The sequence below is a fragment of the Osmerus eperlanus genome, chromosome 18 (assembly GCF_963692335.1).
Source record: "Osmerus eperlanus chromosome 18, fOsmEpe2.1, whole genome shotgun sequence".
Taxonomy (NCBI): Eukaryota; Metazoa; Chordata; class Actinopteri; order Osmeriformes; family Osmeridae; genus Osmerus; species Osmerus eperlanus.
Window position 1 is genome coordinate 6025618 of NC_085035.1, and position 14546 is coordinate 6040163.

At 47.4% G+C, this 14546-nt stretch overlaps 1 protein-coding gene across 1 annotated transcript in view; it reads right to left on the reverse strand.

Annotated features, from left to right (window-relative positions):
• LOC134039082 (WD repeat-containing protein 7) overlaps window positions 1-14546 on the reverse strand; it is a 99996-nt gene that overhangs the window by 64111 nt on the left and 21339 nt on the right. The window contains 5 exon segments of the mRNA XM_062484831.1: window positions 776-894; window positions 2568-2654; window positions 8498-8583; window positions 12110-12600; window positions 13004-13237. Coding sequence (XP_062340815.1) covers window positions 776-894; window positions 2568-2654; window positions 8498-8583; window positions 12110-12600; window positions 13004-13237 — 1017 coding nt within the window.

A 14546-nucleotide genomic window follows, 5' to 3' on the forward strand; every position in this document is an offset into this window, starting at 1 on the left:
CCAGGACCCAGCTGCAGCCCCCGACCCTCCAGCCCTGCAGCCTTGCTCCCCTCCTTTCCTCCCTCTCTCTCTCCCCCCCCACTTCCAGCCTCCACTGCCCTCTCTTCCCTCACGTCCCCCCGTCCCCCCCGCCACCTTTGTTTCCCCTCTCCTTTCCTCCAGTCCCCCACCCGCCTTCTTCCTTCTCCCTCCATCTCTACATCCTCTCACCTCCCCCTCCACCGCCTCCCCCCAAAGCTGCACATTCAACAGAATCCCGGGGCCGTGGAGGGCCAGGCCAGGCCAGGGAGTTAAGGCCATCCAGTCATTTATCAAGCTCCAAAGTGGCAGCCTGGGCATCCCCTGTAGCCCACTCTCCCCGTCAGCCTGCCCGGGGCACCGGAGGACGGCCTGGGTTGGCCGGCAAAGCACACGGCCAGAGGGGTGAGTGGGAAACACGGACGCACACACACACACGGAGACAAACGCACACATAAATACGGACACGGAAGCCAACACATTCATGGCCCTGGGTGTTGAGAGCCTGATTGGAGTGCAGCAGAGACTGGCACGCCTCCCTCCTCTTGCTGATCCTAGGAGGCTGAAACTGTGTGTACGTGTGTGTGTGTGTGGTGTCAGTTATAACGTTATTTGTCGAGGTGAAAGATGTCTGGCTGTGTACGGCAAGATTCAATCTTATGCCCCCCAGTGTGTGTGTGTGTGTGAGTATGTCTCTGTGTGTGCAGGTGATCAGGAGACCATGTTCAGGTGAACTTGTCGGACTGGCCGTGTTTACCTCCAGACAGCGGTCCTGCCAGCGCCGGGCCAGCATCTCCAGCAGGGGGGGTCTGAACTTGTCCAGGCCCAGCAGGTCGGGCAGCATGACGCAGTGCATGGCGGCGAGCTGGCTCCAGCCTGGGGAGAGGGGCGGCCACCACACCAGCCACAGGGTCACGCACACGGGGCCAGAGCTAAGGCGGACGGCTGGCGCAAAACACACACAGGCGCTCTCACACGCACACGGCGAGCACACACTGTCGGACCTGCGCAACCGTACAGGCACACACACACACACAATCCGGTATGCAACACTCACAGCCATTTAAAAATGCGGTGATGTCAATGGCTTCATGTCGGTCCTACACACGGTTATAAGAAGTCACCGGACATGAGAAACTTTTACAGAAATAGGTTCCTTATGCATCGAATACTGAACAGAAAACAATGTCACGTGTTATTCACATATATGTTGAATATATGGTTTTTGGAATTCATGTCTATCAGAGGATGCATAACACAGTGTTTTTGTATATGGACATCAAACGGAGTTGAGAGCAAAGAAATCTTCCTTGTTTCTTTGCGTCATAGCACCAATGTAACTTACCTTCGTCATTGAAAAACAGGGGGAGAATTTAGTTTGATTAAGTTGAGCCTATTTCTAAATGAAACATTTACACACCCATTTTATGATTCTAAATGTTTAAACAAATAATGATATCCATTGTATTTGATTATCCTTTGAAAATCAATATACTTTAGAGATCTATTTTGACCTACATTTAAACACTAGCAACATTAACCTTTACATTTTATGACTTAAAATCACAAGTTGAATACGTACCTACACCCCAAAATAATGATTATTTCGAGGACATGCTTGCTTTTTTACTGGAACAAAGTATTTTTGTGTTCAGAATATGCAAATGTTTTATTTTTTAAAAGCACAAAAAAATAAGCAAAGATTTTTGAAAATATATCGATTTTTATATGAAGTGAAAAGCTCTCCAACATCCGTAAAACATTCAAAAGGAGGAAAGAAAATGGCTGAATTCAGCTGAAAAACAAAAAAGGCTTTTAGCACTGCATAAAGAGGGAGAGAGAAAGCATTAGCCAAGGACGGCAAAAGACTGTTTTAATATGTTTGAGGAAAAAATCTAATAAAATTCTGACTTGTACCATGTTGTCAAATTTAAAATGACTGTCCTGCTTTCCGGCTTCCAAAGTAGAAAAGAAAAGAGGTAGAATATAGAAGAGGTGGTGCAGGAAGCCCCACCAGACAGTCATGTTGACTGCCCTACAGTGACTGTCCAGGGGGCTGCCAGTGTTGTGTTCCCCTGTAAGGCCTCCACCTCTTAGTTCGACCCAAGTGAAAAGAGCAAGCATGCAAACATCAGTACAGTACACACACCGACACACACAAAGTACCAGACTAGATGGGACGACAGGACAGGACAGACAGGGTTGCAAATCAAAGTAACGGAAGGACTGACAGGCAGACAAACAATCACATGCCTCAGAGTTAAGGCACTATTGAAAGGCATGGGAGAGAGAGATAGAGAAAGAGACAGACAGAGATAGAGACAGACAGACAGACAGACAGACAGACAGACAGACAGACAGACAGAGAGAGAGAGAGAGAGAGAGAGAGAGAGAGAGAGAGAGAGAGAGAGAGAGAGAGAAAAGAAAGAAAGAAAGAAAGAAAGAAAGAAAGAAAGAAAAAGAGCAAAGGAGACAGGGGAGAGAAAACGCATGAGTGACCGAGAGCGTTTTCCAGACCGAGGGGGGACATTTGAAGGGTAGTGAAGTACCTTCGTTGACTGAGGGGCAGCTATGGAAAGCAGGGGCAGAGGGACTAGCCCCAGGGCCAGTAGAACTGGTGGCAGCAACAGCAGCAGCTTGCAAAGGAGAGGAAAGAAAGGTCAAGAGGAAAGAAAAAAAAAAAGAAGGAGAAATGAATAGAAAGACGGACTCAAGCACTTTTTCGGGAGAAGAGGAGAAACAGCTGTTGGTAAGAGAGACGCAGACAGACCTGGAGGACCAGAAAACGTACAGTTTGACTGGGGAGCAGCGCTTTCAGACGCTTGTTCTCACCCTTTGGTGTACACTATCAGTGTACACTGATACGGGTTTTGTATCAGTGTACACAGTGTCACAATGTTGTGATTCAGGGAATGTTTGAATGAGCAACATAATGTCGGAGTAGAGGGGTAGATTAGTAGTAAGTCTTTACGACTGCCTCCTCTTATACTCTGCTATAGATATATAGTCTAGAGATATATATAGTCTAGACCAGGGGTCGGCAACCCAAAATGTTGAAAGAGCCATATTGGACCAAAAAAACAAAAAACAAATCTCTCTGGAGCCGCAAAAAATTAAAAGCCTTATATAAGCCTTATAATGAAGGCAACACATGCTGTAAGTGTCTATAGACCAATTATTTGTTTGTAAACATTCGGGATGCACGCGCAATGTGGCTGCAGAAAACCGGGAAAGGATAGCCTTTATAATGGCTAGAGAAGTACACGGATTCTACAAATAGTTCGATTTAAAAAGACCAAAAAGGTTGAGAAGGACAGCCTTTAAGAGAAAAGTCGATTCCCCATTGATCTGTCACATCAGAATTTTGATTTGGGTTACGAAAGTCTTGAAATTTTAGTGAGAATGTATGCAGCTATGTCTTCAGACATAGCTGACAAAAATAAAGTTGACGGTAATAAATATGGATCGCAGCCAATAATCAATGTTTTTTCTAAATATCGTTGTCTTTCTGCTTCATTCAGATGTGCTATGTTCGTAGTCATGACTGTTCGTTGGCTAACTATGAAAGCTAACTAACTAACCACTAGAATTAGACAATACTACTTTTAAAAAGTCTAAATTTGAAGAACCTATCAATAGAAAACAATACTATTATTATATTTCTATTATTATTATTATTATTATATTATTACTATATATTATTATTACTATATATTAATATATATGACCAACTAGCTACTATTGTATACAAATACAATGGGTTGAGTCGGACACAAAGATGGCGGCAGGCTTCACGGAAGTGACGTCTTTGGTACCCATGAATTAGCTATATTACTATCAAAATGATAAGTAGGCTACAAATACATAATGAGCATTAATGCAATTGCACTTTTTCTCTCACTCCCAACTGGGTACTCGGCTGCAAATGTAGCATGCCTTCCCTGGAAATGTCTTTCCACGTTACTCTTTTTGTTATTTGACAACTTCTCATTACAAAGCAAACATGCAGGCAATCCTTCCGCATTGGCAATGAAAGCAAATGATTCGGTCCGAAAACTGTTGAATCCTCTGTTCTCCTCAGCTATCTTTCTCTTTTTCCCTTTGGGATCCATGGCCCATGACACACCCGCCGGTTTGTTTGCAACAGCCACCTGTCTGTCACTACGCCGAGCTGAAAGAAACGTGTGTCGCAGGCTATGACGTAAATCTTCGTTGACAGAAATGTTGAAATAAAATATTTATTATACACATACACATTTTGCTGTAAAAATATGTATAATAAATATTTTTTCAACATTTCTGTTTTGATAATTAAAACTAAAAATATGTTCACACCATCTTTTTCCATTTTCATATTTTTGAAAAAGCCCCCGGGAGCCACTAGGGCGGCGCAAAAGAGCCGCATGCGGCTCTAGAGCCGCGGGTTGCCGACCCCTGGTCTAGACTATAGACAGATCTCTAGACTATATATATCCCTAGAGATCTGTCGTCAAGAATGTGAAACCTTCGCATTTCAAAAATATTTTTCAATATGTCCTACAGCTGAAGCCATAGAGCAAACATGGAACCACTAAAAGATGACTATTATAAATAGGTTTTAGATGTTCTGTTTGTCACCAAATGACTGTAAATGTAGTACAGAAAGTTAATGCGTAACATTTTCCCCCACAATGACACAAAGCGCGCGCACATACACCACAGAAACAAGTACAGAACATTGACTGTAAACAGAAGAGACACATGAAAAGGACAACAAGTTTTAGTCAGAGCCACAGGTCATAGAGGTCGAGACTGCGAGGAGAGTTCAGTGGCCAAGAGAACGTGTTCCGATGGGTGCAGATGGGTTAGCGACACCTCGCAAAGCTGGTGGTGGCTGGTGCCTGCATGTGACTAAGCCTCCCCTGAGGCCCTGCAGTGGGGGGAGGGGATGTATGGGTCTGGGGGTGGAGTGGAGTGGAGGGGGGGTTACCTTCCCACTGAATGAACAACGAGAGATAGAAAGGAGAGATCTGGTAAGATCATGTCTTACCAGAGCTGAGCGAGGTGCACACAAGAGAAGTGAGCAGGCCAGGCCTTATGCGTGTGTGGGTAAGAGCAGGCAGAAGCTAAAGCCATGCAGAGACAGTGGAGGGGGGGGGAGAGGCGCGCGGCAGGCGAGACAGCAGCTTGTCGGTGTCAGAATGTGGGGAAAACAAGAGAGAACCACAGAGAAGAAAAAAAAAAAGAGATGGAAAAACCTGGTCTGTTGCCATGGAGACCGAGAATTAAGACTTGGGTTTATTTGCTATGCCATCTTTTAGGACTTTAGGCCGCAAAGAAGGCACCGCAAAGGCTACAGGATAATAGCTGACGCTTTCGGGATACTATACAAGCTAAGGCACTGGTATCTGGTATCTCGCTCACCCAATGAATACGGAAGTCAGTGAGACCGGCTCCACCATGTGGGTGGAATGATTGCATATTTGAGTAAGTGGCTGGTGCCGTTAAGCAATCAAGTGTGTGATGGTACAAAAGGGCTTTATATGAAAATAACTATACAGATGTCAAGTGCTGAGATGCTACATTCATGAGTCTGAGACGGAAGTTCACTGATGTAGAAATCACATATATTCTTTTTATTTATTTTTATTTATGGGAGACACTCAACATGCCCCATGAATTACTACATCTAAAGCAGTTTTAACAGATTTAACAGGGGCTGCATTTTAGTCTTGAGTCTCAAGAATGGCTAAGCAATGTTAAACCAGGTTCAATGACCTAAGACCTCAAACACCATACTCAGAATGGAGGTATAGAGGCAGGAACGTCTAGTATCTCAGGTATGTACTGTACGCACAATATATTTCCTATATTGTCTGTTAATGTGAAACTCTAGTTTTATGTAAAATCACCAATAATTGTGCACAAAGTCTTCAACTGGTTACATTTTTGTCATTGATCTGCTTGAATAATGAATACACTACAAATCAAACAAAAATGCTTCATTACTTAATTCCATGGCTTGGAGTCTAGCCAGCATGAGCAGAGCTGCGTCAGTGAGCTTTCGTCCCGTGGCACCGCAATCTCACCCGTGAGGGATGACGACTTTCATTTTAAGATGGTCTTGTTCTTTTATGCTAATACATATTCTGACAACTTGTTTCCGTGCTTTTCCGATAATGGCTTCAACGCATCTTCACTTACCAAGAAGGAAACAGAATTTCAGCCAAATGGTCCCTGCACGGGCTGTAGGTGCAGTTCCCTTGTTTGCTTACTCAAGTTTCCTTTAGGTTGCCTACAGCCCCGCAGTGTATCATTTTTGTATTATCCAAGTAACATTCATTACAGATGGCAATTTTCCACAAACGTCCACAGAGGAAGTGATGGATTTTTGACGACTGTATTGTAGTGCTCAAAGATTGGAAAGGCCTTTTTTTCAAATATTCTATTAAAACTTTAGACAGTATTGTCTGAATGTGTATGTTATCTTAGAGAAGGACTCAATACAATATTGAGTGTATGTGAACCGCACAGTTAGTCTATCCAAACGCACCAGGTGGGCAGGTACTTCAGATGAAAAACAAACATCAAGTTTTTCCAACCATAAACTACGAGAGACTGAATGTACGACATGACAACATAATATGCTGCACAAACTCAAATGTACATCCATAGATTTAAAGCCGGAATTTTTGCTGTGTAGGAAGACAACAATTTTGTATAATTTTTTCAGAGAAGTATTTTTGATTTAACAGGACCCGGCAGTTCTTTAGTCTTTAGTTTCCACGCAGTGTATGTGTGTGTGTGTGTGTGCGTATGTGCATGTGTGTGTCAGACATGGGTGATCATGGATTCTCCTAGCCTCTTCTCCTAAGCCTGTTCATTTCCCTTAATGGCTGTGTGACAGCCTGAGAATCTCCGCACAAAAAGGAAGCATTTGTTTCTCCAAATCCCCTCTCCTTTTAACAAGAGCGGCACACCGCTCACTCCACTTTATCTTGGCACGAGATTTAAAGAACGACTCCATTAAAAAACACTTAATAATACAAGCGTGGAACAGTTTTCACAAACCCCCTCGTCCAGATCAATACACCAGGAAACGAGAGGAGAGAAGAGAGAAAGAAAGAAAAAAAAAAAGAAAAGAAGAAAAAAACTCCACGCTTTGAGGAACTTTCATTATCTCCTCAAACCAAAAGAGCGATTGAGAATCAATACACTATGTATCTGGGCTGCAGAGCCCTTTCTCTGTTTCTCACAGTTTGCTACACAACAGCTATCGGTGTGAATCAAAAATATTAATGCTTTTTCATATCGTTATGCTTTTAAATAGTTTGTTTGGATAAATTGCTTGGCACCCCCCCCCCCCCCGACCCCCCTCTTAATTTTAATACTTGCTTTGAGTGGCACATGCCAGATAGTTAACACACACACACACACAGTAAACTCTCTCAAGTGCAGCCCTTGTTACTGGTTTAAGAGAAAAAGAGATGATTAGCATATGAAAAAGGGCCAAGGGCCCTTATGGCGACAACTAAAGGATAACAGTGAGTGATTTAGAGGTCACTACATGACACGTCCTCTCAATAGAGAAGAATAGGCAGCATGGCATGCATAAGTGGACACCAATGAGTCCACACGCTTGCTCCCATTATGCCCTGACAATGGCCTCTGGACTCCACAAGCTAATGGTGGCACGTGTGTGTGTGTGTTTGGGGGGGGGGGGGGGGGGGGCGGACTAGCTGCTGGTTCGACTGGCCTTTGTGCCAGAACGACATCTGCACGCCGACCAGATTTTGCGTGAGTGGCTGACGGGATCCCCCGTGGTTCCGCCTTCAGCTGCCAAAGCTCAGGTGATCCGCCCCCTGCTCCGCCCTCCCCTCAACTTTACACCGACTCCTCAAAAAAAAAAAAAAAAAACAAGATCCTCTCTACTACATGTTCATCCCTGGAAAAAAAACACTGGTGATATTTCGGAAGATAAACATATCATATTCCTATATATCGATCGAATATTTCCACATAAAAAAAAAATTATAGTGAAGACGGGTCAATATCCGGGTAAATGTCATCGCTTGTATAATTGCTCGGTTTTTTCATAATGCTATGGATGCATACAGATATGCCTGCTATTTTTGCCTTAATGAAGCACCCTAACCAAAAGTGCACTTTCTGTAAAGCCTGCTAACGCTACTAAGTCTACGGTGCCTAGCCTACGCCAAGACCTGACTCATGTCTCAGGGCAAGAGCTGGCTCTACCAGTAGTCTTACTATAATGGAGATGCTACAAAAAGTAGCGTCTAGTCTGGTCTGGCCCGGTCTAGTTGAATGCCGTGCTGCCTGTGTTTATTTGAGATTCTGCTGCCTGCCAGGTTCCTGTGGGGTATCAGCCGGCTTGGCATTGACGGGCCCAGAGGACGACTCTCATGTCTGGCAGCGCAGCACATCACTGCATTTTCCCCTGCGCGCCCCTGAGTGAAAAAACGGGCCCCTTTGTAGTTACCTTGTTTGATCTGTCCCTGCACGGCCGGGCTGGAGACCTGGGGGGCCGACTTCCTGGGGGTCTCGGGGGTCCCCGGTCTTGGAGGCCTGAGAAGACAAAGGCGGCATCAAATATTTAGCTGCGGAGAAAAAGCCCCCTCGCTGCAGCTGCCTTGAGATTCGGTTGTCCGTGCGCGCGTGCGTGTGGTGGTCGGCGCGCACGTTTGTCTGTGCAACAGAAGGAGAGACGTAGGGAGGGGGAAAAGGAGAGGGGGGGGAAAGAAAAATAGAGCGAAAGGGAGAAAGTGTACACACTACCAAGTTCAAACTAAATAACCCTGTGCCCGTCCACAAAAGTTTCCAACCCCACTGTAGAGATAGTTAGAATAGACTGCAGGATGAGGTTGGCTGGAAACACGTTGGAGACCTATCCATTAGTTACCTTCTATTCTACAGTACTACCAGCCTCTCTGTCAAAGAGAAGAAGACCTAGTCTTTCACTCTCCATCATTACTGCCTTGTATACCAGCAAGTCACACACACACACACACACACACATCTCCTCCTACCAGGTTCTGCCTGTCTGTTTGAGCTCAGATGGACCTTGGCCCCGGTCATTTAGGAGGGCTAAATGTGTTAACGGCTTTCTAAGTCTCCCCCTTGTACACCTTCCGGCTCACAGCTCGCCCCTTTGAGAAGGCGGCTCGTGGTTCCACTCAGCGAACTGCACCTGTTGCATTCAGGCTAATGAAGGCAAGACCCCCTCGTTAAAGTCTGGCTGGAAATAAAACAGGTCAATACAGGTGCCGGGGATCTCAGGCGCACACTGCTCTGTATGATCTGGGACTGGAGGAAACCTCGATGGAAACAATGTCCCCTGCAAACTCCCTGCTCTCTGGCGAGGCCGTTTGAAGCGAGAGGGAAAGTTAGCCGTGCGACTTGGGTCAAGTTTCCGGGGCCGTTCTGCAAATGTCCGAGACACCCAGAGGAGAGTCGTTGAACCCCGGGTCTCTGGTTGGGTCAGAGCGGAGGGGGCCCCCCTATGTCACCACGACGGTTACTTCGGGCTGGGCTCTCATCCTACACACATGAACGACGCAGCGCTGCTGGGAAATGATCCGTGGCATACGCTCGAATGAGTTTGCTTACATTACATTTAATCATTTAGCAGACGCTCTTATCCAGAGCGACTTACAGTAAGTACAGGGACATTCCCCCGAGGCAAGTAGGGTGAAGTGCCTTGCCCAAGGACACAACGTCAGTTGGCATGACCGGGAATCAAACTGGCAACCTTCGGATTACTAGCCCGATTCCCTCACCGCTCAGCCACCTGACTCCCACCTGACTGCTTGGATATGGTCTCCGGCCAGCTCGCTGAGAGGACACGGACCTGGGACAGGCCTGGGACAGCTCAGCCTGAGGCTGGGTTCCGATCCCTCACCGCCATGGGCGGACACATTCATCCAGCCATTTGGAGCGGGGAAGGTAAGCCCTTAGACTGATGGCTCGCTTCGATGCTGCCTGTGGACGAGGCCTGTAGAAGGCTCTGTAGGGACAGAGAGATGCCCAATGCCCAATTGATTTCATTTAGGGGCCATCCACTGTTTATCAAGGTTGGGAGGGGGAGTGACAAAGCAAAATGCACTGCTCTTTAACACAGTCTCATTCCAACCACTTGGTGGGGGGGGGGGAATATACTCCCTACCTATTAGGCTGAAAAGTGCACCCTAAGCGGAGTTGTTAGGGGGTTCGCTTCCCCACAAAGGTTCGTAAACTGAAACCAGGTCTGATGTTCAGTCAGGATGGGCTCTAATTATTATCACTATAAAAAGTATTTATCTGAAAAGGAACCATGTACAAATGTTTACATAAATGTTTCAATTGTATGCATTGTACCGGAAAGGCTGCTTTTCATCCGCAGTCCCGCGTGTAATGAAAGTTGGTTCTTCGCCTGGGGGAGTATATGGTTGAAAACTGTTTGGGCCAGGACAGGACCATCTACTGTCGTCTCCACAGGCAGAGCTGTGGTACACCTGAAACTCAGGACCTCCAGTCCTCTCCTCTAACCAGGAAGACATCCAGAACACTGGCATGAATCTAAGATGGTCACACGAAAGAGGAAGCATCCGGAAAAAAACGGTGTATGGGCCGGACCGGAGGAAGAGGAAGGGTTTTCTGTGGACCTCCTGTCCGTCTGGGCTTGATCCAAGAGCACAGTCCAAACACAACAAAGGGCGTCATCGACAGACTTCATGAAATTGTCATCATCTGGCATTTCCCCGGCAGTCCACGCCAAGTCCAAACAATCACACCCTCTCCTACGCTGCTCTGTGTAAATAGCAAGCACTGGACAACAGCTCAATACTGGCCAGACCCCCAGCCTGAGGTGCAATCAACCCCAGCCCTGGACACCTGTGCTGGGGTCAGCCTCTCAGCAGCCCTGGGCCCTGGAGTCTGGAGCCTTGTGGCTGCAGGCTGGAAGACAGGCTGAGGGGCCCTGTTGTGTTGGTTGCACCCCACCTCCACCTTTGTCATTAACAGCCCACGGGCCCCATCTCTATCCTATACTGACCTCTACAAACACACACACACACACCCCGGACTGTGAACCTCAGAGGAGATGGGTGAACAATCCAGAGGCTAAGTCAAGGGTGAATTCAGACATTATTCATTACAGCCTTAAATATTGGATCCTTTCATACCACTTCCACTGCTGTTGTCTTGTTTTGTACTGTTCCACAAGTGGAGTCTGTATCGGTTCTGCTACGGTTCTGCTGGCTTGTTCATGATGAGAGGGATTGGATTGTTAAGATTGTGTTTGTGTGTTACAGGGGCCTGTTTTGGGAACCTCATTTTTATTCCATATTTTTTCAAATATGGAAAATCAAATAGTTTTTTTTACTCTCTACACCAGGGGCGTTGTTAGATATAACACTACTGGGGCACAGGCCCCTATTCATATCCCTTTTTTTTATTCCAAGCTTGCAGCGCACAATGCACTACTCGGCAATAGAAACTCCCCTTGCTTAACTATACAACAGTTCAGGGACGCAAGTCTGATATCAGCTTTGGCAGGGACATCAATAGTTAATGCGAGCGCACACATTTCTTTCGCATTCATTTGAGCGCAAATACAGTTTTTTGAGCTTCATGTAATATTGTTTTTATGTTTTAGTCAAAACAAGAGGATCGGTATGCCTATCATTTAGAAACGACCTCAATTCTGACTTGTGTGCAGAGTCCGACACCTGGACTTCTGTGTGCGTGCTGCAGTGGCTATTTGGCAAGCTCAGAAGAGTGCCCTGACATGGAATTCTGCGGGCATCGGCATGTGCTTTGATTTTACAAGTGTTGATTGGGATACTGCGTTTATTTTTTCCGGCATTATCAATCTAAATGAATGCACTGGCTAATAAAATTCATTGTTCAAACTCAAACTAGATTTTACTGGGGCACAGCAGATTTATACTGGGGCACATGCCCCAGTATAAAGGGTCTAACGACGCCCCTGCTCTACTTGAAACGTTTCAAGTTCCGTTAGGATTGCATGCTAGGATTATCACGACAGAGCAACGCACTCCCAAATGAGAGGGGTGGTAAACTGATTTGGGGCTGGCTCGGCAGACAGACGTACCTCACGGGAGCCTTCTTCATGTGCTCGCCCATGAAGGTGGCGTTGGTCATGCCCATGAGCGTGTTGGCGAGCGAGATGACGGACAGCAGGTGCTGCGTGGTGACGGCGCGCGACACGCCGTACGTGCCCTTCCCCACGATCTCCGACAGCGACAGCTTCCGGCCCGTGGCCAGGGCCATCTTGCGCAGCAGCGACTCCTTGAAGGTGGGCAGCATGAGGGACATGTGGCCGCCGCGCGAGATCAGGCCGAAGGAGATGGGGCAGTGGGGTTTGAGCATGCCCAGGCGGTTGAGGCACACCTCGTCCAGGGCCCCGTTGAGGCCCCAGGCGTGGAGGCAGGACATGAAGAGCTTGGCCGTGTCCATGGTCAGGTTGTACTCGAGCAGGCTCAGGGACTTGGACTTCTCCTCGCGCCGGCGCATCTCCTCCTCCTCCTCCTCGTCCTCGTCCAGCAGGTGCTCCTTGATGGTCTCCTTCATGGTCTCCTTGACCTGGAGGGGGCGGGAGAGAGAGGGGGGGGGGGAACGGGGGTTAGATTATGAGACGCTGCTCACCGCAGACTGGCCCACCCGGGGCAGGGCTGGAAGAGGGACGTGGAGGCTCTCCAGCACTCTGGCTTCTTTAGAAGGACAAACGCGTCTGAGAGAAAGAGGGAGGGGAGGTAGGGTGCCACCAGCAGGATCCCGCAGATCAATCGGGGCGCTTGAGAGAGATAAACTGACAGTTTCATGCCATGTCTATCCCGTTTTAAGTCGATACGTAGGAAGCTAAAAGGGGAATCCTAATAACACACTTGAAACGTAAAAGAAACGTCAGAATTACGAGAAGAGCGTCGAGAAAGACTAAAAACACAGTCTGAAGAAGCAACAACAACCCAAAAGTTCCAGCAGTCACCTGTTTAAAGATCTTGTTGGCCAGGAAGGAGCCTCCCTGCTGGGCCGCCCCCTGGCTCTTCTGCAGGGTCTCGGGCGACACCAGGGTGGGGCTGGGCCTCTGGGCCTCCTCCGTCAGCAGCTGGATGATCACCGCCTCCACGTCGAAGAAGAGCACGTGCATGTCTGGGTCCGTCACGTTGGTCTTCATGGCCTGCACCACCAGCGAGTTGTGGGAGTACTTGGGCAGGTTCCCCTGGGAGAACCGGCACAGAACAGGGTCAACGTGTTTTTTTTTCAGATAAATGTTGCTGACTGAAGCCTTGGTCCAAAGAGTTGGCTCAGTTGGTGCTCATTTTGTTTCCAGACAACACCCGCTTTAATTTGCAAACATGCTAATCCCCATTCAATGCTAATTACATTAGGACAGCCACTGCACCACAACACTGCAGCCCTGTGCGCATGGATTAGAAGAGGCTTGTTGAAATGGAAATGGACGACAATGCAAGTGTCCATGGAAAGTGGCACATTTGTGTTCTTTTTTTTTTTCTCTTTTTTTTCTGGAGAGTGTAAGAGGGAGGTGGGTTCTGGCCCCCCTCCCCTCCTCCCCTCACCTCCCTCCCTAGCCTGCATCTGCTCTGGCCAGCGTTCAATAGGCTTCGGGGTAACGTCCATCGCTGACAATTAGCACACCCTGGGTCAGCATTGTCACTGTGTTCAATGGCAGTTAAGCAGCTTCAATGGGCGTCGAGCGTGCTTCGCTGATCACAGAGACAAACCTCGGGCCAGGAAGAGGGGAGAGAGGAGAGGAAAGACCTGTTGGTAGCATAGTTTAGCCACAATTGTAGCAGGCTTCCCAGACATTTTACTGAGATTGACAAACATATGAAAGGAAAGTTGGATTTGATTTACTTTTCTCCCCACAAAAGGACACACTGGTTTATGCGGGAAAGGATCCACCCTCCCTTGGCAGGAGTATACGACAACTTTTACAAGCAAATGTGCTTCCAACCTAGATTCATGGAATCACTAGTGTGAAATGAGCTTTTAACTGTATATGGTACATTTTTACATAGCCAGGTGCACGTTAAGGCTGCTAACTTTATGATGATAAAATGACTTCTCATGTGTGAAGAAACATGAGTGGAGTGTGTGTGTGTGTGTGTGTGTGCGCGCGCGTGTGTGAGTGCACGCGCGCGTGTAGAGGCCAGGGCTCAATTCCTTTGTCTCGAGGTGGAATCGGTTTTACTGTCCGTTTGATGAGGGGGAAAAGCAAATCAAAGCCACAGACCATGCGCCGCGCTCAATTGCTCGACAGATGTCCGCTTCTTCGGTCTCATTCAATAACGAGTCGGTGTGTCACCGGAACTTTCCTCAGCTGGGCCGGCTAGCTACAGCCGAGCAGCACACCTCTCACATCCATTCAATTACTGCAGTTCGGACAGAGAGGGAGAGACCGAGGGAACAGGGAGGAGAGAGGGGGGGAGGGCACAGCGATGGAAGCCAGCTCGCGCCTCAACAGTAATTAGCCTTAGTGTCCTGCCGGTTGGTGAGGCACTGCACCT